Consider the following 25,613-nt stretch of genomic DNA (forward strand, 5'->3'; position numbering starts at 1 on the left):
GCTGGCGGAATAGAAGGAATATTTACAAACAGTCTAAATCTGGGCTGCATACCAGCCCATCATTTATCACCCCCTGTGCCACTCACGACAGAGGCGCGCCTTATACAAGTCAGTAGTGACTCCATTCAGAACTGCCCCTCAAGGCCCCGTCGAGAAGGGACCAATGGGAACGCCAGCCTGGTGTCCGCCATGTCAGACAGGTATAGCTGGGACCCTGTGGCACAGCGAGCAAGTGACCCACTTCTGGGCATAACCTTGGCCGCTTAGGATCTTACATCAAATACCCAAAATATTCTAAACCACTGGCAATTTCTCTGAGCCACACTAAAACCAATGATTCTTCACCCACTGTGGATTTGTGATGTGCATAGGGCAGGCCTTATACAGAGGCGTGCATTATGCAAATCAATACGGAGCCTGCTCCTCATGAGGAAACTTCATCACAAACTGCCAGGTAAAGACCCTTCCAGAGGGGACCAAAGCCAACCCCAGACCAGTTTTGACCTTGATGGGTCTCATCAGTGAGATGTAGCTTGGAACCTGTGGCACAGCGACCCACATCTGGCCATACCCTTGGCCACAAAGGGCTTTACATCACACGCAAAAGGCGTTGGGAGGAATGCTTGCAAATATTATAAACTGCTGCCAATCTCTTTGAGTAGCTTTCCAACCTATGGTTTGTCACTCACTGTGCCACTCTATACAAAGTCCCGCCTTATGCAAATCAGTACTGGGACTGATCCTCAGAGGACAGATTTTTTGCATTAAACATGCAGGGATGTTAATTCTCTGAATTCTCTGTACAAATCTGCTTCATAAAGTATACATATAATTTTAAGAGCTGGGATGAAAGGGTGGATGTCAGGGGTAACCCAAGTGGAATATCTGTGACAAAACACAAGAAGGATCCCAGTTTCACTTAGTGGATTTGACCAGAGACGAAGGAAAAAACAATTTCAGTGGTGCTCTTGATACCCATGGATTATATAAGGTGGAGGAAATGCATATGGTGATCGAAGGTAGGTCAAGTAAGAGATAGTATGTCAGATTATTGTAGACAGAAACCTCGTTCGGGCATGAAGCAGCTCTTCTTTGACAACCTTTAAGGAGGTTTGAGTGGTCTGAATGAAATTCACGAAGCCGTGTGCCTCAAGACATAGAATGAGCTGTTGATTTTGAGGGCTTCTGTGGAACAGGACAGATCAAAAACTAGTTGACATTTCACCATAACTTTTGCATGGAGGTGCATTGGGACTTTAACAGGATGCTCTTTGTATGGACCTTCTCAAGAGGTTGAAAGTGTAAGCAGGCTGTGTTGGGAAGGGAAGGATTCAAGTAAATCTGGAGTAATGCAAGGTAGTGAAAGTTGCTGCCTTGTGTTACTCTGCCCTAGGAAGGCGTTCTATGGGTGAAGGGTGGGTGTTGCCGCCCATCCACCCATGGATTTGAAGCGATCACAGATTTACAAATAGTGGTAGACCTGGAAATGAGTCAGAATGCTGTGCCGACCCAGAGGAGGCGTAACAAGGAGAAATATCTTTATTTTTCCTCTTTCTACGAGTGCTGCATTCTGGAAAGAGGAAAAAGGCATAGGCATAGATTCATCAAGGTAAAATCAGCTCGCAAAGGGGCAGATTCTCAGAATCTGCCCCTTTGCGACTGGTATCTTTGCATTTGGGATGCATCATCCCAAATGCAAAAATCGCAAATTAAGAAATTGCAAAATTGTGATTACTTGCATTTAAGGAATCTCAAATTGAGATTCCTTAAATGCAATGCATTAAAGTTTAAAAAATAGCGATTTCGCTAATAGGGCTCGCAAATTACCATGAAGTTGAACTTCCTGGTAATTTGCAAAAACTTTGAAAAATGCACTAAAGTGCATTTTTCAAAGTTTCATGTTGCGCACACACATGCCCAAAGGGCATGTGTGTGCGCAACATATGTGCATAGATAAATTTCAGGGGGTGCAACAGGGTGTCCTTTGGACACCCCTGCACCCTTGAAATCGCATTCTCAATTTGCGATTTGCTAATTGTGATTCACAAATTGAGATTGTCTTCCCATTCATTCCTATGGGCCTCTAGGCCTATAGGAATGAATGGGGAGGTATTCCTTAATCGCCACTCGCAATTTGCGAGTCGCAATAAAGGAATTTTAAGAAATCACAATTTTTTTGTGATTTCTTCATGCATTGCATTTTGCTATTCCTTAATAGCAAATCGTTATCGCTTTTAAGGAATAGCAAAATGGGTTCTTGATGCATCTGTGGGATAGAGGATTGTTTTTGTGCAGGAAGGATTTCTTCCTGCACAAAAACAATCCAGCCTGTAACGCAGGCACCCCTGCACCACGGTGCAAGGGTGCCTGTGAGCGCAGGCTGATAGCAGGCATGTGCCTTATACTAATAGTATATGGCACATTCCTTCCCTCTCCCTTCCACGCAGCGCTGCGTTGCGTGAAAGAACACCTTCTAATGCCCTCAGCTAAAAGCAGTGATGCTAGAAAAACCATCAAAGTTAATGTGCAATACCAGACCTACCTGGAGGAATTGTAAAACATTTTTTTTAAAGTTGCGTCTCTTGAAAGAGTTTGAAACTGTTTTCCTAAATAAAAATAATAGAAGGGCTAAGCAGTAAAGGGCTTGTTATTTAGCGGCTATTTTTTCTGCTGTGAATAAGCCGCAGCGTCCGTGCACTCCCCCATGGGAAGCTCGTATGAAAGTGAAGCCATCAATACCATTGACGTCTCTGTATTCCTTAGGACGTCAGCTTGCCAAGTGTTGTGGGATTTCCCTGGGCTCCAGTCTGCCAGCGCGTCAAATGCACAAATTGTGCAGACGTGGCCCGTCGTTAACTCTTCCGTGGCTGCAGCTCGACCTGCCTTGCATCCTGCTGCGAGGAGGATCGACTCTCACTTCCGGGGCCTTGCGGCATGGCGCGGCATGTCGAGTTCTGTAGACTCTGATGTGAAAGCGTACAATGCGTCTCCATTTAAAATATTATCCTTTCTCAAGCATTTTGAGAAAACCGTATTTATTCAATGAAAATGACGTCTCGGATTTCGTCTGGAAGCCTGCTTCTGAAGAATCGGCGATGTTGCCACTTTTTCTTGTGGTTTGGGCTGGCTCCGGGCAGGAATGAGCATTTCTGGCCTTCGCTTGTCATCTGTACGCTATATGTGTATATTCATGGCGCCTTTATAGCGGGCACAAGCACCCATCCAGAATGATCGAATTAAGCTCACTAGGCAGAGAGGCATCTAGAGAAGGGAAGGGAAGGACCCATTATTCGGAGGGCTATAATGTGACTAAAAGATCCCTCCCATTCTGGACAGGGTGCTTTCATTAGCACAAGAGGAGACACAGCTTGACCAATGGAGTGACTGGACGAAAAACACTAAACAAGCTAGTATATGTAGATCCTGCAATCATAACATTTTAATCACTCCTGTCCGCATGTATTCAGATTGATTTCTGTTGCTCATCTTACCAGTATTAGCCATATTTAGTGATCTGTAAAACATAAAATTGCAACATTATCAAAATCCATTTAAAGAATAAACTCACCTAAATACAGAGACAGAAAACCATGGTTTTGTGTTCACAATAATATGTAATCATTAAAAACTGGCTGGATATGAATAACATTAGTGCTTGGTTGCAGGTGTGTGGTTTAGCAGGGAGGGTTTGAGTTCTGGTCTAGCACCTTGATCAGTCTGTGTGCTCCTGTGCACAACACTTTATACCTCTGCAATTTCATTTCCTTGCCTGCCCAAAATGGGACAGTGCCCTCATGTAATTCAGTTTTCACAGTTTGCTGTACCAGAAAATGTGCTCAAAAGTAAAATGTGGCGAGAAGCGCCCGACTCCCACGCTTATGCCTTTCTCGCTCGCAATGACGTCCATCGGTGCCACATTTTCTAATCTCGAAGCTTTTGTTTGACACATCAACATTCTGAGCTAGGCTCAACCCTCCATTGAAATGCACAACACTGGAGGGTAATCAGATCCACTGACAGCTGCTTACACTTCAGAATTGACACTATGGCTCTCGTTATGATTTCTCTGACCCATGTGTGCGCACTCCTGGTTACACAGGGACAGGGATTGGACTTCCAAGGTTCACTGCTCCTGGTTTTTACCAGATTCAATAACATCCTCATTCTTAGTTCAATTTCAGCATGCCAAAACTTCCGGAATTTAAAAGGGGAAAAGCATACAGTATTTACTGTGGCGCGTAATAAGTACCCACCTCCTCCTGTCATGCCGCATAAAAAACAAATAGATGCAGTTTTGTCACAATTGTTAAATTCCAAACACCGGGGAGTTGGATTTTATCAGGTGGAATACTGTGCACCTTCCCTCCGGCCCGCACATAAACGGGGCCCATGTTGTCTTCTAGAATACTAGTAGGAGATTCCCAAAAACCTGAAGGCTTTCCACAGTTCAGGAATTCATAGGTGTGGGAAAAAGGAAGGAAATGTCTCCACCCACCGGGTGCCTTACATTGTTTGATAGAACAAAATCAGTGAATGCATCAGACAAAAAATTTTCATTTGTGATATAAGTACCTGTTGAAAATTGTGAGCGATTGCCCCCGCGGCAGTCGGAATACTGCTGTCCGTTCACATATTTTATAAAGTGTTTATCTGTACTCCTGTTTCTTACTTGACTTTAGTTGGAGAGGCTGATAGGGGGTGTCAGGAGGGACTGACAACAGCGTACGGGGCTTAACCGGTGCAGCATTTAATACTGACAGTTTTGTGCCTTTGCGGAAGGATTTGGGGAGGTGGGATGGACCGTGCAGCCAATAGGCGGTGGTGGTAGTTGAGGGGAAGGTTGTTGAAGAGAAGGTTGTGGCTTCTGGGGCTCCAGTGCATTTTCAGGCTAGGCCAAATGATCGCCCGTGTTCTTCGGGCACCAACTTTCTCTATATCCTGGCGGCTTTTATTGTGTTGATGACATCTCCTGTGGTTAAGGAAATTCCAGTCACACTATTTAATGTTATGTTCAAATAATTTATATATGGTGGATGAATCACCTTGAAAGGGGTATCTCGGTGCCAAGAACAGAACACGAAGCCAGGCAAGAGACTACTGCATTACAAGAGCACTGTCTTCAGTCAATTTTGGAATTGGAGATGATCCGTACACCCGCAGATGAGCAGAGGTAACCTATTGCGGTACATAGGGGCTAAGTAGGAAAAAGATCCGCCTCTTGTGCGGGTCCTTTTGTCTTGTGGAACTGTAAGTAGCGCTTTGTCACTGGATCTAAGCAGTCCAGGAAGGCGATGGTGTGATAGTCTAGCCGATAGGTAACTGGGACCTTTTCCAAGCAAGGACTTGTGCATCAGACAGCAAATTTTAAAGATCATCCAGTGGAATGCCTGTAAAAGAGGTAAAGAGGCAGTACCGGATAGAAGATTACAGTTGAGATGGGCAGCAGTGTTTTACACTACTTGGAGTTTGGAAAGTAACGGCTAATTTGCCAAACTACTAGGATATTACCATAATCCAAATAACTGATGACCAACGCTTGTACCAAGGTTCTCCTTGCAGAAAATGGAGGAAGGAGAACACTCTTCTCAACCGGCGCAGTAGAGTACTATGCCAAAGAGGCAAACAACTCTTCAATGTTCTCAGAAGCTTTTTATACCACCTCAGCATGGTAACATTCCCACGTTTCTTTCACAAACATTGAATGTCTGTGTGGACCACGTGCTCAAGTGTTTTGACTCATTTGGTCGCGATTCAATAAAACACTTTGAGATGCTGAGAAATTATTTCATTTTCAAAAAGCGTTCTAATATTTAGTGTTCTTTTGCATGGTCTCAGTTCAGAAATACTGGAGGTCCTCAGAGGTTACAAAAGAGTTTTTGGGGAGGAAATTCTTGATGATTATTCCTTGTTGTTTGTGGACTTTTTCTGCTGGCACAAACTACACAAGTTACTGTAGTTTCTTGGAACAAATACCAATGTTGAATTTCAAGAACTGCTTATTGTGACTATTTGGCTTGGAATGAAAGCACCGTCGCCAGCTTATTAAGGTGCATTGTGAGCAAATGCTGGTTTGAAATTCTTGGCAAGCTTGCACGTAGGAAAAAATGCAATCAAATTGTACTCTCCAAAGAAGATTAATAAAAGCAAAGCTTTGAAACGACGATTCAGGGACAATGACAGGCTGCAGCGTCCAGCGGAGCCACTTTACGCCAACTCCATGAACCCTATTAACAGCACAGTGTGGCATCAGAGGAGGTGCGAAGAGAAGAGACTACAGGTGTTGAGAGTAGGATGGACATCACTTCGCAAGACACTTTGCACTTGTAGAAAAGTGTGCGTCAGTGGCATAACAATAGCCCCCAAATTACGGAGGGCCTCAGGCTCCAAGGGACCCCCTCGGGCAGTTGATGGGCTCCTGGCCTAAGAGTTCCTGGCTGGGTCTGGAGAGTGGGGGCCCCACCCATGTACTTTGCAAGTTTTGTTATGCCACTGGTGTGCGTGGAGACTTTGCACGCATCTGGGAAAATCTTTGGGGGACTAGGGGAGGCTATGAGCGGTGTAGAACCTTTTCGAAATGAACATTTCTGGCATCCACAAGGATTAAGAAAATATAAAGATTTGAAACACAAATGGTAAATAGAGTTTCCCTAAGAAATGAGTTTCTTCACCTTGGTAACAGAATCACTGCCCCCAGTCATGGTCTAGTGCAGGGTTTTCCAAAGTTGATCTTGGAGGGCCGGATCCATGCCAGACTTTTAGCATATCCCCATTTAGATACAGGTAGCTATGTTAAACATCTGGCATGGATCTAGCCCTCCAGGACCGACTTTGGAGAACCCTGGTGTAGTGGACTAGTTTCATAATGTGGAACCAGGAGATACAGTTTTTAATGCCAGAATCCCATTTGGCCAAATCATTTTTGTTCTTGGAGAAATCATCTTTTGAACTTACTTCTCTGCTTTCTTTGGGAAGTTTGTGGGTATTTAAAATGAATGTAATAGCTGCTAGCAAGTGTGTGTTTACAAAATGGACAGGATATTACCTAGGGGAGATGAGAAATGTCTACAGGTCCAGTAGTGCACTGAAGTGATGGTGTCTGAGGTCTTTTTTATGTTCTGATGCCCTGGTTCTGGAAGGTGGGAGAAGGTTCTAGACATTAGCTTTGAAGTGCATGGAATTTCCTGCCTCCCTTGCCCTGCCTCCAAGCTGGCCGAATTGAGAATACAGTGTCATTAGGCCAATTGTGTGAAGGCAGTGCACAGGCTATTCAGGTGTAAGTGGGGCATAATCAGCTCCGTCCCCCCATCTTGCCAACAAATGGCCCAGTCAGGCACACCTAATCCCTCTTTTGAGTGACTGTCTGGGAGGACAACAATGATCACAAGGTCTTTCAGTTACACCCAGTCATGTGACCCAGGCCAGGCTATAGGCACAAAAATGCTAAGGGCAGAAAATGGCAAGTTTCTAAAAGCGGTATTTTTAAAATTGTGATAGAAAACCTGATTTCACCACTAAATGGGGCTTTTCACCTCAATTCTAAAGACACCAAACATAAACTGGTTATCTCTTCCCATTCGGAAATTAAAATCATAAAATTTAATAAGGTATCTCCAATGCTATCCTATGGGAAAGATGGGCCTTACAGAAGTGAAAAACGAATTCAAGATTTTTTTACTACCAGGACATGCAAAATTTAAAAGAACATGACCCACCTTTTGAATGCACTGCACCCTGCCATCTGGACAGTCCAGGGCCTACCATAGGGGTGATGTATATGTATAAAAATGGAAGATTTGGGACTCGTAAAAGGTTTATTTTGCCAGGTCGAAATGTCGGTTTAAACTGCACACACAGGCTCTGCAATGGCAAGCTTGCAGCATGTTTAAAGGGCTACTTAAGTGAGTCACACAATCTTTGCTGCAGGCCCACTGGTATAATTTAATTTACAGACTGTAGGCACATGTACTGCCACTTTACTACTAGGGACTTAAAGTAAATTAAATATTAATTATACGCCAATTCTACCATGCTTAAGGAGAGAGTCATAAAGCCAGCAAAAAGGAGATCAGTAAAAATGGAGGACGAAGGCAAACATTTTTTAGGAAAACTACTCTACGGCTGACTGGTGTAACAGGTGGTAAATGTATAACCTTTGCAGCAAGCAGAAGTGTGCACAGTCTCAGGTGTACAATTTTAACAAACTGCTTGATCCTGGGAAAATCATACTCCCCCCCCACCCCCCTCTCCACTGATCTGACAATTTGTCAGCACTTTGAAAAATGCTTAAAATGATAAATAAAGACCAAGAGCATACTCCCAATACAGGCCCTCACTAGGGCTTTCATTCACACATTTGGGGCTGTTTTTAGGCAAGTGGCATGAACCTGCAAATGAAACTCTGCCAATCAGGACCCCTCCTGTGCTTTGGCTCCTCTCGTCCAGCCACCGACAGGCACCTCTTTTGCAGCTTATAAACATTTGAGACAGTGAGAGTTGGTTATCTTCTGAGAACCAATATTCAGGACAATAGATGTCCTTCATTGCCTCTTTGTGGGTAGCAGGACATAAGCCACACTTGCAGGACAGCCCTGCAAAATGTGGTATAGTTGGTCACCCTAAATGAGTGATTAATGAGGTCTTTCTGAGTCCTGAGTCTTCTCTTCAGAGACAGCAGGAACTACTGAAAAGGGCAAGAAGCTTTGGAGGACCACATCCCACAATAGCAGTGCCCATGGCTCTTACTCCACTTAAGGCTAGGGCTGCCATGTTCATGGCAATGTAGCAATATTATTCCTTTATTAAGCTGACCATTTCATATATACTGATAAAGTAAAGTCAATAGAACTGCTTTCATCAAACTCTCAATCATGTGTAACAACTGGTGTGCTACAATCCTACAATCCTGCAAGGCCTGCTGTAGGAGGTGACTTCTGGGAGTGTACAGTGCAGGAAGCGTAATATGAAGAAGTTACTGCCATTTTGAAGATGGGTATCCTTGGTCTAACCTCGTCTACCCTCATACTGTTCTCTGAGCACCTTGACTGGGGTGTACAGCCTTTAACATGTTTCTTGATGGTTGGGTTGATTTGCCCACCCATCACCTCACATTTTAAATACATTTTTGTGTTATGCCTATAGGGCTGTGTTTGGTGAGTGGAGCCCATTTTCTGGACCACAAATGTGCCATGATGTCAAAGCTGCCACATATTCTATTTTACAATACAGGACATATAATAAAGACACCTTACAGTGTCCTATATTTGAGTGAATTGTGCCTCCTACAATCATGCACAGTGGTGTAATGCAAAGTGATTGTACCCCCACTGCAGAATGTGGCCCCATGAGGTTCCCACATTTCACAGATATTCTTTGGTATTGGACTGAACGGGGACCCCTAAATTATTGGGGTGGCCCCTGAAGTGTCGGACCACTCCTGCACCTCAGGGGTTACTTTAGGTCTCTATTACACCCATGATCATTCACCATGTAGGTGCTGAGTCATTCAAGTAGAAAGGTTGGTGAAATTTAATATTCAAAGGGTCATATTTACAAGCCCCTATCGCCACCACTATGTCACTTTTCAGGATGTTGTAGTGGTGATAGGGGTTTCACCTTAAATACAAGGCAACGTTAAGCCACTTAACATGACTTAACACTGCCTTGTAAGCAAAGTACCCTTTCACTCTATACTTAGCGTGAAAGGGGTGGTCAATGGGTGTTGAGGTGGCACCTAAACCAAACAATCTACCCCTCAATGCAGACAACCTTGCACTATGGTACCTGCGTTGGTGCTAGGCTGCTAAATTTAGCACCAGTGCAGGAGGAAACGCTAGGCCGTTGTAAATATGGTGCAGCCCTGCATTTCAGAAATGGCAGAGCTCATTATTAAGCCAAGGAGGCTAACGCTGTGCTCCGCCACTTTGAAGTAAATATGACCCTGCAATATCCTCGACCTTATCATTGCATACCCTACCCATCTGACAGACTAGCAGGCTCTGTCTCCAGTATTACCTGCACATGCCAGAGGGTCTTTTCCATGAAAGATGGCGTCGCCTAGCAATGGCAGTGCATATTGCATTTTGCTACAGATTGCAAAAAAGAGGAAGACCGAGAATGGGACAAGGAATATTTATTATAGTTTCAAAGTCTATGTAGTTTTGCAATAAAAATTTCATATGGCATTGCGTCTCTGTAAAACATAATCAGCTATATCTGTCTTTCTATTTATAATCCTTACCTAGCAGACATTGATTTACTAAACAAATAGCACAACACAATGCAGTGCAGTAACCAGAGTTACCGTGCTGTGTTCCTCAAGGACAAAGAGCAGCAACGTGATAGATAAGACACTGCTACCCTCTTCCCCACTTCTATTGTACAAACACTCTGTCTAGCGCCACACAATCTATGCATCATAGTACTAAGGTGTGCATGTGTGTGATGTCTAGTAAACATTTTGTACTGAAAGAATACCTTGATTAGAGAAACTTTTAAACTTTTCTAACATTGGTTGTTCGCAATACACAGGCTATGTGTGAAAAGTTTGGGACATTTCAAAAAACCTTTCCGACCTAGCTCCTGCTTCAAGGAGCCATTATTTTTGGGGGCAAAGCCATGACTAACATGTTAGTAGATAGGGTTTTGCATCAAAAACCATGGGTGGTAGCATGCTAATGCCCATGTAATATACACCAGACTCCGCTTTGATGCAAAGTAGTTCTAAGCACTATTTATTCTACTTTGAGGGGTAGTTTCCGGCAAAAAAAAGGTTGCCCTTGAAAGTAAATACTTTATTAACTTTCTGCACAACTTTGCAGCAGTGTAAAGTGTTGCTAAATCTGCCTGATGTTTTTTTTTGTTTATCAGAACATAAATTAGTTGGCGCAAATATCCGGTCAAAGATACACACCCTACAGGTGGGGTAATTGTACTCCTAGATTCAAACCTAACATTTCCCAATTGGTAATTAAGTTGCACTAAGACCATGAGTCAGGTTGTTATACCATTACTTACCATACCATACCATACTACATCAAACCAAAACACATCACAGTTCACCATACCGTACCACAGCACCACACAATACCATGCCATGCTATGTAATGCTATGCCACATCATTCTATCCCATAACATACCACCTCGCCTGTGCCATACAATACAATACAAAACCATACCACATCATTCTAATCCAGGGGTCTCCAAACCGGTCCTGGAGGGCCGGATCCATGCCAGATTTTTGGGATATCCCCATTGAGATACATGTAGTTATTTTAAAAATCTGGCATGGATCCGGCCCTCCAGGACCGGTTTAGAGACCCAATCCATACCGTATCTTAGTGATATTTGTTACACTTGTAAGCAGAATAAAGGCACTTGAATTTGAATATAACACAGTAGTCTTTGGATGGCAGCACAACATGCTGTTACAGTTCTAAAATGTCAATATAAATAGTTGACTGATTTTAATGTCGATATTGTACTCATATATGTTAATATAATATTGTTCTACATTTCCCAGTCCCAAAATGTATTCTGAAGTAAATTCAATGAATGTTGGTATGGGCACTGATGAACAAGAGTGGCAGCCCTTGGTAAACACTACATTCTGCTTATTGAAGGGAAAGTGAAAAAATGGGCGAACCCTTCAAATGAAAAGTCAATGGAAGAAACCTTTAAACTGGGAAACTTGTAATTCACTGTGCGTCAATGGGGAAGTGTAAAATGAATGGTCTTTTAAAAACCTTTTTAATGGGACCTTGGTCAAAAGAGCTTCATGTCTAAAGTCCATGAGGTCCATGTCATGTCCAAAGTCCATGAGGTCGTATCGGGAGAATGAATAAGATCAAGTGAAAAAAGTTACATACAGAAGTGTAGATATTTAGTATAGACCAGGTACCATGGACATGACGATGGCCTGTCTTCTCGCCTCAGAACTAACCCTGCACACTGACTAGAGAACAGACGTGGGTGGTACGTGGTAGAGGGAAAGGGGGAAAAAGGGTAGAGATGGGGAAGGATTTTTCCTGACGTGATTCAACTCAACCACAATCGGTACTCGGTATGGGTTCCCTCAGGATATGTTAAACCACAGGGAATGTGTTCCTTTTAAAGAAAACAAAACGAAATTGGTAGTGTGTATATCTACAATCATGCATTTGTCTTTCAAAATAAATGCCATCTGACTCTCAAAAAGTTGATATCAATGGAATATGCTCACCCATGACATGCAATCCAAAGCCTCCCAAAGAACATTCAATATATTCCTTAGGAAAAGCCAATCACCATCAGGCGCCAATTAATCCATAGGCGTTGATTCCATACATGGCCCCTATTAACAGCGTAGGATACTTAGGAATTAGGACGATATGCCAAAACACTCAAGCTCAACCAGGCAATCAAAAAGGAGAACTTAAACAGGCTTAAACCTGACAAAGGAAAAAAAATAAAAGGAGGAAATGAGTAAAGGGCTTACAAATAGGTTAGAGAATCGCTATAGTGCAGCTCTGAAGGAGCGAGCAACAAACAATGAAGAGCGAGGCAGACTATGGTACAGTTCACTGACTAGGATTGGTAAAAGGGAGGTATAAGCAATGAAGAAATGCTTGACCATTCTTATGCTTCTTTGCATATTTGTGGTGGGTAAAGCAGGTCCAATCAACAGGGAAAACAGAACTCAGTCAAGCCGTCTGGGGTAAAGCGGAACTCCGCAGAGAAGCAAGGCGGTAGACTCTGTTGGGCCACCTGAACGGGACGGACCAAGCAGAGCGGGCAAGAACTTTAGAGCTGTGGAGCCTGGGTTGAAATCCTACCAAATAAGAAAACAGGAAAAAAGCCAAGTGTTTAGGGTAGGGAGGACGCAATTGAAATAGACCTGTCACCTGATAGATGCACCTTTGATCACCTGGTAGCCGTGCATCTCAGCCATGTGACTTCCGTGCCGCCATTCACAGTGTGGCCCGGCACTTTATCTGTAAAGAAGCACAGAAAGAAATCAGAGAGGAGAAAAATAAAACAAATAGGTGACCCCCATGAACTCTTAAGTGAAACTTGCTCACCACCCTTGAATCATTCAAGAACACGGCATAATAGGTAATCGCACTCATAGTCTCTAACCTAATGAATGGGGAGGGGCGGATCCAGTGAATGTTTCTGCAATGAATAGGGGCACCTAAAGAGAGCAAAATTTGCTTATCGCACGGACCGTAACAGATAGCATATAATTAACCAGAAAACCCAGGATTCTGTAAGTGTCACTCTGTTGGTATAATTACCATATTCTATTGTTTGCCAAGTGGTGTGTTTGCCACTAGCAGAAACACTAGTGACATCCCTGCCAGCTGGACCAAGTCCTAGAGTTTACTCCATCACATAAGGTGACTGGTCATCCCCCCAATACAAGATAACCTGTCTGCAGCCAAATCTGGAAAAGTAAAATCTAAAAAAATGTCATAGAAATGGTGGCTCACTTTCAATGACCCTAACACCTTAACACATTATAAGAACCCAAAATGTTAGGAAGTCCAGCAAAGTGAGCACTGAAAATGTTTCCTCTCTTTGGGGATGAATTTCCAGTGCCCACATTTAGTGCCAGAAATTCCACTCACAGTGATTAGAGCTTCAATGAAATATTTGACTCCTCTTGTAGGTTACAGCAATTTTGGTAGCAAATCTCCTCTGGCCTCGTGGAACACCTTAAATACCTAAATGTAGTGTTTTTTAAATTTAATCATAGCTTTGACATGAGTGAAATTCTCTCACATTGGCAGATGGAAGGTCTTACAATCAAACTCTACATCAAGTTCCTAATGATCATTTAGGGTTTGACTAAGCTGGAACTGCCATACATTGGCAGAACACCTGCTCAGTCAAAGTAGAGTTCCCTCACTCCATTTAGGCTGAGGGAGCTGCTTGTTGACCGATGGTGGAACCTCCAGGAGCTGTCAGCGATCGGTCATTGGCAGCAACCTTTCAACAATATGGGCCACTGACGTTGCAACATTAGGAGGCTTGTACTTTTCAAGGTCAGAGTCCAGATGACCTTGAAAAAGGATATTCTGCTGGTCTGGTAAGAGATTGCAGGCAAGAGTGGACCAAACCACACAGCCTGCAGGTCAGCCCCACATCCATGTCTTGAATACTCTGAAGTCTGATGACCTTGACAAGATTTGAAGCGTCCGGCACTTGGTGTTCTTTCAACATTTCCTTTTCTCCTTCAGTCTGTATGGTTCTGAGCAGGAGTAGGAGGACTTAGAGAAGGAGGTGAAAAAGGACGACAAAGAGGAGCATGAGGAATAGACCAGCATTTACCTTATCACCACGTCTCCCCTCTGTCTCTCCCACGTCGTCTGACCTCCACTCCTCAACCAGGAAGCACCCAGGTTCCCCTAAGCCAATCACAAGGCTGTAACGAGGAGCTGTGATTGGTCCGAACGCCGTGGTTCGGCGTTCAAACTGCGAATAGGAGCCTGGGCATGTTCTTCACCCAGGCTGTAATGCAGCCTGGGTGGAGAACATGCAAAATGTGCATAACAGTTTGGCCAGGCCGAGGTGGCCAGCCAAACCGTCATGCGCACTTAAGAGGGCAGCAACCACTGCTCCTCCCCTACATCACGGGAACTAAGCCATGCCCCGCCCCAACCTGGTGATACTAAAAATAAAATGATAATAACTTCTACTATTATCATTTATTTTTTTCTTTTACACTGCTCCTTGAGCACTGGGGCGACGCTCCTCCGCCTTAGCAGAGGAGCCGCCACTGGTGTCTGCAGTACACACGTGCAGCGTAGCATTATCTGTAGCTTGTTGAATCATTCGACTGCCTGTGCTTTTGGATTAGTAATCTGAGCGTTTCCTCGCATCTTGAACACTCAGAACTCCATTCAAGAGCAGACTCCTGGCATAATGAGCAGGCTTAGCTAATTTATACAGCACCGATCACCCCTGGCAGGCTGACACATTGTGCATAACCTGAATCCTGAATAATGATTGTTAGCAAACAGTCATATTTGGGCATTGGACTTGTATATTCAGGGAAAATGTGATTATGGGATTATGCAATTCTGCGGCAGCGGTTTTCTATATAATCATGTATTTGCCACATAATCCAGCATCTGCTGAATAATTAGCAGATTTCACCAAACCACATTGTTTCTAGTGGAAACAGATCAAAGGCTACTAAATAAAATGTTCCACTCACAGTTCTGCACAGTGGTAGACCCTATACAAACATTAATGTGACACTTTTCAGTTGCTTATTTGTGTATTCGGGTATTAAACTGGTACTAATGTGTTGGAACTTTGCTCAGACATTACTAATAGTTGTTAAAATTACCAAATAGAGAAATAATACAGCAACAAACTGTGCCTCATTATGCTGCACAAATTGCCATTTCTGTTCCCCAGAATTGATAGATCTGCTTTCTAATTTGATTTTGCACAGCGGCCGAATTCCAGTGGCCCTGTGTTTACCTGTGATGTGCCCTGGCATATTATGACAGTCCCTACTACCTCAAAGGGGGTGGTAACCCATTCAAAAATAGGAAGTGGTTCCCGAGCTACATATTCCCTTTTATGAATGATTAAAAAAACATTTTGGGAGGGGGTAGGCAAAGGTTTATGCGACCACTAACATGTTTGTAAAACATTTCATTTTCCTTTTATATTTGCATCCTGTTTAGCAATTTAGAAAAAAAGAATGCCTTACTGAAAATCAATCACAGACATGGTGGTCTGCTGACCCCAGCAGACCTGTGATTGTAGGCAACTGTAGTGGGTCACAATTTACGTCCTATTTCATTAATGTTTCAGTAATATTTATGAGTTAGGTGGGATTGTGACCCACTATGGTTCAGTATTATGTGAACCTGTGTTATGTGAATCCGCAACAGCCGGAGGTAAGAGTGGGGGAAGAGGCTGCCGCCCCCAAAACCTGTGCCGCCTGGGGCGGACCACCCTCGACCCCTCCTCTTGCTACACCACAGGTGAAATCTACTAGTTTCAGTATAGGTGCTTTTAAAAACAATCTGTCCTTGTTAACAATTGAACTCAAAGTACTATAACTGGCCTTAAGGATTTGTCCATTTTAGAAAATCCGATGGTTGCATATTTCAGTCTTCGCTACAAAATTCAGAATGTGCTATTCGTGCAAGAGACATTCACCTGCATCATTTATGGCGTGAGGAAAAATTATTACTTTTGTGATATGAGATCTTCCCTGACTTGGCTCACCAGATCCCACATGAAGTGTTATGCTCGAACTGGAAGGCAATGGGAAAGCCCCATAATGCCTGTCAGATTTCTTACATGGCACTTGTCCAAACATGAATGTGTCAGGGTCAAAACTCTTGAACAGTGTCATCAAAGACCTAATTTAGTGACTAAGACTTTAATTGTAAATTAAAGTAGCATATGCTTAGGGTACAGGCTTAAGTAATAAAATGCCTTCCGCTGCCTCTGCACCAAAGCCAGCACGAGGAATCCCATCTACAACCTGTCCTCCCAGGTCTTGTTAATTAGAAGTTGTATTTAAGTTTTACTGATTTTGATTCATAGGAGCTGGGTCCCTATAATTTATCTGTGGGCATTAAAATAATAAACAATAAAATACAATAAAATAAAACGTTGTTGGTGGACAGTGAGCGTTGCCGGAGGGGAACAGAAAGTACCAGGAATTGTACCTATGAATCCAATATTTATTTTTGACTTTAAAATAAAAAGAATAAGCAGCAACCTGTTCACGCCTTAGGATAGGATACCATGTAGAGAGGTTTGGAATTTTGGTTAAAATGTAAAAAGCTATTATTTGTAATGGACGTTACGAATTTGTGATTTGCTTTTTGAAGATATATAAATGACAAATTACAAAATAATTATCTTTTAACTTTGAGATTTTTGGTATTTTAGATTTAATATTTCTCTCCCTGTCACTTCCCACCAAAGTCATGATTTTCAAATGTATTTCTTGAGGATTGCCAAATAATGGCTGTTGATATTCTCAATCTTCAATCTCAGTATAAAACTAGATTGACAACGAGCGTAAGCCCAAAATATATGTGAAACCCTATAACAATAGGAGTAAGATGTAAAAGTTGCAAGTAACACAATGTGTACATGAAACCCCTTTGTGAGTCTTTATATCCAGAGATGTATCATTTTTCTGCAAATGAGGCTCAGGGTATCTGTAGCCACAAAATTCAAACAAACCAGCAATATCAATTAGGAAAATAATGAATATTAATACATTAATTCTATTCTTTTCAAATACTGTTAGCCAGTGTGATTTTTTAAGTATTGAAATACTGTAACATATTGTTGAAAGTCAGTGATGAAGATGGGAACATAGATGTATGTATTCAATTACAGGAGTGTACCAGTGCCTAGATGCATCAACCTTTTTAGGAAGTGCAAACGGTGCGAATCGCAAAAATCGGCCGTTTGCACTTCCTAAATTGGTTTCTGGGATGCATCAAGCATTTTTGGAAATTCGCTATTTTTTGCGAGTTCCAAAAATGCGATTGCTTTTAAGGAATCGCAAATTTGCGATTCCTTAAATGCAATGCATCATCCTCACAACATTTGCGATTTTACAAATTGCAAATGCAAATTACCACGAAGTTGAACTTCGTGGTAATTTGCAAAAATGTGTAAAAACGCATAAAAATGCATTTTTTAAACGTCTACGTTACAGACACACATGTCCTTAGGACATGTGTGTATGTAACTCACATGTAAAAGTGCATTTCATGGGTGCAGGGGGGGGGGGCCTTTGGACCCCCCTCTCCACCCTTGAAAGGCTTTGTTGCATTCCGATTTCAAATTGCGAATTCGCAATTCCCATTCATTCCTATGGGCATTTCAGCCCATAGGAATGAATGGGAATTGCGAATTCGCTATTTGAAACTCGCAATTTTATTGGGATTCGGTAAAAATTGCGATTTTTACCGAATCTCAATAAAATTGCGAAATTATTGATGCATTGCCATTTGCGATTCCTTATTTGCGATTCCTTATTTTTCGCAAATAAGGAATCGCAAATGACAACTTTGATGCATCTACCGGTTAGTAACCAAAAATTGATGTAACTACAAAATGAGCACTATAAGATGTGTAACAACTGATGTTTTCTGTGCAGGTATTTTGGAGGATGGCAAGCCACCTGCTGTCACCGTGTCTTCAACTACAGCAAGAAAACTTAGCACTGAGGGTTTGAAGAAGACAAACTCTGGCACGCAGTGCGGCAAACCTTCCGTCTTTTCGACCGGAACAAAGGCACAGAAGCAGAAAGGCCTTTTTAGAAACACAGAGGTATGTGATTCATTGTTTTGTAAGATGGTGACCCACCTACGTGTATGCAATTTTTACTTTGCATATGTACTATATTATATTGAATTGGGTGCAACAACATTAATGGGAACAAAATGGTTTTCTTCTACTGTGGTGAAAAGCAACTGTTGGTTTATGAACTCGGTCTTCCTTGACATTGAACCAGACCAGGTCTTCCCTTGAAAACCCTGGCTCTTAGTGATGAAAAACATTCATTTGCTCTGCAAATGAGATCTAAGACACGGGCCAGCCACTATCAACAACAGATGCTCAAAATGAGTTCTTCGTCTTCTTCCGGGATCTAAGCTCACCATGGTGACTGGGGCCATGCTTGCTTTGCAGCTCGTCTACTAGGTTGGTATTATCTTGAGGCCTTCAAAGTCACCGCAAACACTGATCAACTCAAGTCCATTACTAAGAGATTGGCTTACCTGCACGGGTATCTTAGACCATTATATTAAAAACATTTGCCTAGCCATGGAGGACATGCTAGACAACAGCCAAATTTGTTTGACGAGGTTTCAACATGTTTCCCCTGCTCAAGTAAGGGCCCAATTCACAGAATTAACTTAAGACAAAATCCTGAATTTACTACTTTTGGTATTCACAGAATGCACTTACTACTTTTGGTATTCACAGAATGGATTTACGACTGCTAACTTTACGCCCCCTCTCGGGCCGAAGATTCCGGCCAGGAGCCGGAGATTCCGGCCCGGAGGTGGGACTTCCGGCCTGGAGGTGGGACTTCCAGCCCGGAGGTGGGGATTCCGGCCCGGATGTGAGGATTCCGGCCCGGATGTGGGGATTCCGGCCCGGATGTGGGGATTCCGGCCCGGAAGTGAGGATTCCGGCCAGGGGCGGAGATTTAGCCATGGCCGAAATCTCGACCTGCGGGCCAGAAGCCCCACCTCCGATCCAGAATCTCCGCCTCTGGGACGGAATCTCCAGCCCAAGTGCGGACGTAAAGTTAGTAGTCGTAAATCCATTTTGTTAATACCAAAAGTTGTAAGTGCATTCTGTGAATACCAAAAGTAGTAAGTGCATTCTGTGACTACCAAAAGTAGAAAGTTTAGGATTTTGTCTTAAGTTAGTTCTGTGATTCGGGCCCTAAGACTCTATTGGGGCAATAGCTTTTAGGATCTAATCATCTATGCTTTTGAATTCACTGCTTTTTATGATTTTAAGTTGTTAACTTTTGATCTTGCATCCTTACTGACAGAGTTAAATGTGATTGCTAGTTGCATTATTAAACATAACCTGCTTATAATAGTTTTCAAGCTCCATCTTTCAGAGACTAGCACCCAGGCTATGATTGGGGAACTTGAATAGAGACAGAACAAAGGGGTTAGAGTTAAGTGGGAGAAGGTTGACAAAGAGTAATTTATGTGAGAGCTATTAGGAGTTAACCAGCATGCAATCACAGTGAGCCCAGACAAGGAGAAGACCCTTGGATTATTCTAAACGTGTTAAACTCACTGTGTTCTTCCATCTCCTCTTTCTAAGTCATGAATAAAGCCCCAAAGAGTAAAGCAATGGATGGTTTAACCATGCGTGCACTGCTGCCCACAAATAACTTAAATTAGCGCTCAGTAAATACCCATGCTCCATGGGTGAAATAGTCACTGCCAGGCTAGTCTATAAGCAGACCCTCCAGGATATCGAGATTTCGCGATTTCCCGCGAAATCGGCACTTTTGTAAAAATGCCACAATTTTTACAAAAGTGCCCGCGAAATCGGCACTTTTGTAGAAATGGCAGCATTTTTACAAAAGATAATGCATGCCGCTATATCCTGGGGGGTCTGTATAAGGAAGTGCTAGTCACAAGGAAGGCGGAGATTAGGTTGAAAGATTGGGCGCACTTAGAATCTGCAGAGAAACGAAAAGACAGCACGGTATTCTGGAAAGTTGTCAATCTTCCTTTTTCTGATTATGAAAGGCCACAGGCTGAGTCCCATATTCAAGTTCAAACCTTTTTAAAAAAAAAAAAAAAATGTTGTCCTCATATATGCCACCAGTAGATATTAGCTCTAAACGGGCGTACTTCAGGCCACTGACACAAACCTTCCTTTCCTGCCCTTGTGTTTGTGGATAGCCGATGAAGGTTGCCCAGTGGTAGGGTTGTTTCCAGTCCAACTCCCTCTCGCGATGTTACTTGCTACATAGGGAGGACAGGACCACTTAACCTCTGGCATAATCATTGGACGTTTGTTATTATTTCTCGCTCCATGTTTTTAAGGCAGACCAAAGCTTAACAGACTTTACCCCTCCACATAATGTATCTAATCTACTCACCGCCATGATATTTTTGAGACAGTCAGCAAATTTTGGAGGGAGTTCTGACTTCCACTCTTTACAGATCTCTCTTCTGGCGATGACAACCACATAAAAAATAAACTGTGATATATAGCTGTTAATGTCATAATCAGATAGAAAACCAAAGAAGACTAATCTGGGGGTACATATGATTGGTGATAACAGTACCTCTTCCAGAAAACCGCACACCTGTCTCCAATAACTACTTATTTCAGGGCATTCGACAAACATATGTGCATCATCTGCTGCTGGAAGCTTACATCTTGGACAAGAATACTGTACTGTTGAAATTTTTGAAAGTTTCGCCGGGGTCCAATAAGCCCTATACACTGTAAATAGGTGGTTTCTTCTCAAGTTCGATGGTTTAATAATTTTTTGAGACATTATGAAAGAATCTGTCCAAACTTTTATTATGTCATCTGAAATCTGAACTGTGGAGGTATCCCATAATTTAATAATTTCAGCCTCTAGATTATCTTTGCTTCCCACTAAGATTCTGTACCACTCGGCAATCTCGCCCTTCCATCCCTTCTTCCTACTTATTAGTTCAAACAGAAGGCTCTCTTCTTCTGTATTCCAATTTTGACTTCCCCACCAGGCAGACAGTTGGTAAAACTTGAATCTTGTGATGGTACCCTCTGTTAAGCTTGCTAGGGTTTCCCAACTTAATAATGTCGAAGCGTCACAAAGGTCCCCCCATTTTGTAAGGCCAGCTTGCCTCAATGGAAGAGCTAATTGATCCATTAAGCATTCCGGAGTGCCGGGGAGTCCCAAATTGGGGCTTGAGAGTGGTAGTAAGGGATACCTAAAATTTTCCGTATCCGATGCCAATTATCTAGGGCTGTCCATAGGAGCTTCAGGCGAATTAAAAAAAAAAACTTTTGATCACCAAACTTGAACAAAAAAAATCTGCACTATATGGGAGGTCTAACAACATAGCCTGAAAAAGTCTGCCGTGTGAAGTAGAGTCCAGCTTATTAGCTAGAAGTCTAACATTTTTGAATTGGAAGGCTTAGCAATAAAGAAGTAAGTCTGGAAGTGCCAAACCACTGAGTTTTAGTCCTCTCCTCAACTTCTTCCAAGCTATTCTAGGAGACTTTGTAGTCCAAATAAAAGAACCTATCCTACCTTGCAGGTTAAAGATATCTTTTTTATTAAAGATTAGGGGAATAGAATTGAATAGAAACGTTACCTTTGGCAAGATTATCATTTTAACTAGATTCACCCTACCATAGATGTTTAAAGGTAGGGTGTTCCATCTAGTCAGGAGTTTTCTGACCTCTTTTACAACTATTAACCAGCTGGTTTTAGGGGTATCTTCCAGATTTTGAGTGAGATGGATCCCGAGATATCTGATTTTGGATTTTGCTTCTGGGATAGGAACAGGGTTATTCCAGCTCATTATGTCAGTTTTGTCTCTGTTGATACTATACCCTGATACTGTACCAAAATCCTCGGCCAATTTAAATAATCTTGGTATTGCTTCCACTGGATTAGATGTATAGAGGAGGAGGTCATCTGCATAGAGAGCTGTCTTGAGTACTAAGTCTCCTATTTTAAACGGTTTAATTTCTGGGTCTTGTCTTAGGGAACATACGAAGGGCTCAATATATATATCAAATAAAAGAGGAGATAGGGGGAAACCCTGCCTTGTCCCTCTAAAAATACTCAGCCATTCAGACAGACTGCCATTAAACGAAATCTTGGCTCTGGGGCCCCTATACAAAGTTTCAATTCCCTTAACGAAGATCTCTGGGAAGCCAAATTTTATCATTGACTTCCATAAAAAGAGCCAGATCACTTGATCAAACGCTTTAGCCGCGTCTATCGCTACAATGGTAAGTGGCACCTTTTTTTCAATTGCAATATCTATTGCTCCGATGACTTGAAAAGTCAGTTCATTCAATTGGCGGCCTGGTATGAATCCCCTCTGGTCTGGGTGGATAATTGACTTAATAACTTTAGCAAGCCTGGACGCCAGGATACCAGAGTAGATTTTTGAGTCTGAATTTAAAAGCGAGATAGGGCGATATGACTCTATCTTTTCCGGGTCTTTGTTTGGTTTAGCTATCAAAGAAATTGTGGCATCTAGCCAGGAAGACGGAATTTGCTCTCCCTGGATGAATATTTTGTTGAGGAGTCTCTGTAATGGGACTAAAATTTCTTCCACAATATCTTTGTAGACCTCTGTCGGGAGTCCATCAGGTCCGGAGGCCTTATTTCTGGTCATCTTTTTCAATTGTGACCTAACCTCTCCCTGTGTTATCTCAGCGACCAAGAAAGCTTTAACTGAATCACTCAACTGCGGCAACTCTCTTAAAGCCCACCAATTATCCAATTCTCCGACCGGTTCGATCTTATCTTGATATAATTCTTCATAGAAAGTTCTAGCTTCCCTTTTGATCTCTGTATCCTCTGTTAAGAGCAATCCAGTCCCACGCTGTATTAAGGATTTAATGTTGTTCCTGCTCCTCTCCGTCCTAGCCTTCCATGCTAACAGTGACCCACATTTCTCACCGTATTCAAAGTTGCGTAGCTTACTTACTTCCCATTTATCTTTAAGTATTTTTTCAGCTCTTGTTCTAAAGTCTGTTTGTAATTCTAGTATTTCCTTCTCAAGTCTTGGAATACTAGCTCTATCATCCAAGGCAGCAAATTGAAGTTTATTTATTTATTTATAGAGTTTTGTATAGCGCGGACAAGACCCGTGGGTATCAGAGCGCTTAACAAGGAAAGAATAACATGTAGACATTATAGTCGCAGTAAGTAACAAAAACATAGTTATGAGGTAGAAGGTAATATACTGTATAGACATGATTAGATATATACTTCCTAATGTCTGTGCAATTAGCATTAGGTGACGAACAAGGCTTAGCTTGTGTCATGGTAATAATCCAAGCTCGGAGAGGTAGGGTTATAAAGTATTTCAGTGCATATCAAGGATAATATGGATAAATAAATATGGTGAGGTAGCGGTTATATAGATTATGTCTGTGAGATAGAGTTATAAGTTCACAGGTATATGAGGTAGCAGTAACGTGTCAAGCCTCGGCTTGACCATGAAAAACAGTCAGTTGTCAGTAATCGATCTTCCAATTTTTATGAAGAGGACAACCCTCTGGTAGCGTAAATGATCATCCCAGTAATCCGTCGGATTCTCTATGTAGGGTATTTACTCATCAAGTGAGTCTTCAGTTCCCGTTTGAATGTTACTGTATTTAGAATTTTCCTGATGTTTGGAGGGAGTGAGTTCCAGATTCTGGGGGCAGCTCCGGGGATGCTCTGTTGTAGGTCTTTATCTTGTGGAAAAAGGCTGGTCGCAATAGTAACTCTTTTGCGCTTCTAGTTGGTCTGTTACCTCCTGATAGCTTAAGTTTCTTGGCTAGGTATTTAGGCATGTTGTAGTGAACCGCTTTATGTGTAATACAGGCCATCTTCATTTGAATTCTGGCCTCGTAAGGTAGCCAGTTTAGTGCTTTCAGGTGAGGAGATATGTGATCGAATTTCTTCGTTCCGGTGATGAGTCTAGCCGCAGCGTTGAGGCAGGCTTTTAGTGGAGCTGTGGAGGTTTTCGGTAGGCCAGCTAATGTGGTGCAGCCGTATTCGATCCTCGAGATAACTAGTGATTGGATAGCCAGTTTTAGATCCATCGCTGAGATAAAGGGTTTCAGTTTTCTTAAGTAATTCAAGTGGAAGCGGGCGCTCTTGGCCATTGAATTAATATGTTCTTTCATGTCGAGGTTTTCATCTAGCGTGATTCCTAGTGATTTAGCTGAGTTAACTAGGGTCGGGGTGCAATTTAGCGCCGTCACCAGTTTAGTCCATTCCTTAACTTCAGATTGGCTCCTTGTCGGTGAGATTAGCAGGAATTCTGTTTTCTGGGCGTTTAGTTTCAGATGGTTCATTGTTAACTATCGCAAGGCTCTCTTTAGTGTCTTGTTTATTCGGTCAATGTCCTCAAGGGAGGCGATCTTCATGTAAATTTGCGTGTCATCTGCATACATATGATAGGATATCTGTGATTTTTGAAGGATCTCTGTGAGAGGTTCTACATACAAGTTGAATAGATCAGGGGATAACGTTGAGCCTTGTGGGACCCCGATTGTATTGGGGCTCGGGGAAGAGATTGCTTGGTTAACCTGGAATCGCTGGGTCCTGTTCTTTAGAAAAGAATTGAACCATTTCAGCACGTTTCCGGACACGCCCATCCTGTCTTGTAGCCTGGTCATTAGTACTTCGTGCTTTACCGTGTCAAATGCTGATGACAGGTCTAGAAGGATCAGTAGGCATGTTTGATTTCGGTCTAGGGCTTGCAGGGCGTCATCGACAATATGCAGAATCGCAGTTTCAGTTCTGTGCCCTGTTCTGAAACCTGATTGGCAATCATCTAGTAGCGAGAACTTAGCGATGTGTTGGCTTAATTGGCCCTGCACACATTTCTCAATGAGTTTGGCCAGTAGAGGGATGTTAGTCACTGGTCGATAGTTATTTGGGTCTGTTGCATCAGCTGTCGGTTTTTTGATGATGGGCACTACCTGCCCTGTTTTTAGGCAGTCAGGGAGGATCCCTTGTGCCAGTGAGGCATTTATTATCTCAGTCCAGATTGGAACTAGAGTGTGGCTGATTTCTCTTACACACTTTCCCGGTAGAGGGTCTTGATAGTGGTTGTTTGGTCTGAGTTCCACCAGCGTTTTGGCGATCTTTTCCTGGTCGTATAATTCAAATGTGTCCCAGTTTGCATTGCTTTTTGTTTGGAGACCCTCTGTTCACACATTGGCCTCATTTTTCGGTGGAGGAAGGGTCATAAGGTTAGCTGCTGCATTTGTGAGTTCAACTTCTAGCATTTTTGATTTTTCCGTGAAAAATGAGGAGAATTCCTCGCAGCTTATGGGAGTATTTGTGTTCTCTTGAACCGTTTTGGCTAGTTTATTTGACTGTTGTTTTAAGATCTGGAAGAGTTTTCGTGGTCTGTTTATG

At 42.5% G+C, this 25,613-nt stretch overlaps 1 protein-coding gene across 1 annotated transcript in view; it reads left to right on the forward strand.

Annotated features, from left to right (window-relative positions):
• The window catches only part of BAALC (BAALC binder of MAP3K1 and KLF4), a 347,187-nt gene that overhangs the window by 301,016 nt on the left and 20,558 nt on the right, over positions 1 to 25,613 (forward strand). The window contains exon 2 of the mRNA XM_086967031.1: positions 18,132 to 18,304. Coding sequence (XP_086823157.1) covers positions 18,132 to 18,304 — 173 coding nt within the window. The remainder of the gene's footprint in view (positions 1 to 18,131; positions 18,305 to 25,613) is intronic.

The sequence above is a fragment of the Lissotriton vulgaris genome, chromosome 4_1 (assembly GCF_964263255.1).
Source record: "Lissotriton vulgaris chromosome 4_1, aLisVul1.2, whole genome shotgun sequence".
NCBI classification, from domain to species: Eukaryota; Metazoa; Chordata; class Amphibia; order Caudata; family Salamandridae; genus Lissotriton; species Lissotriton vulgaris.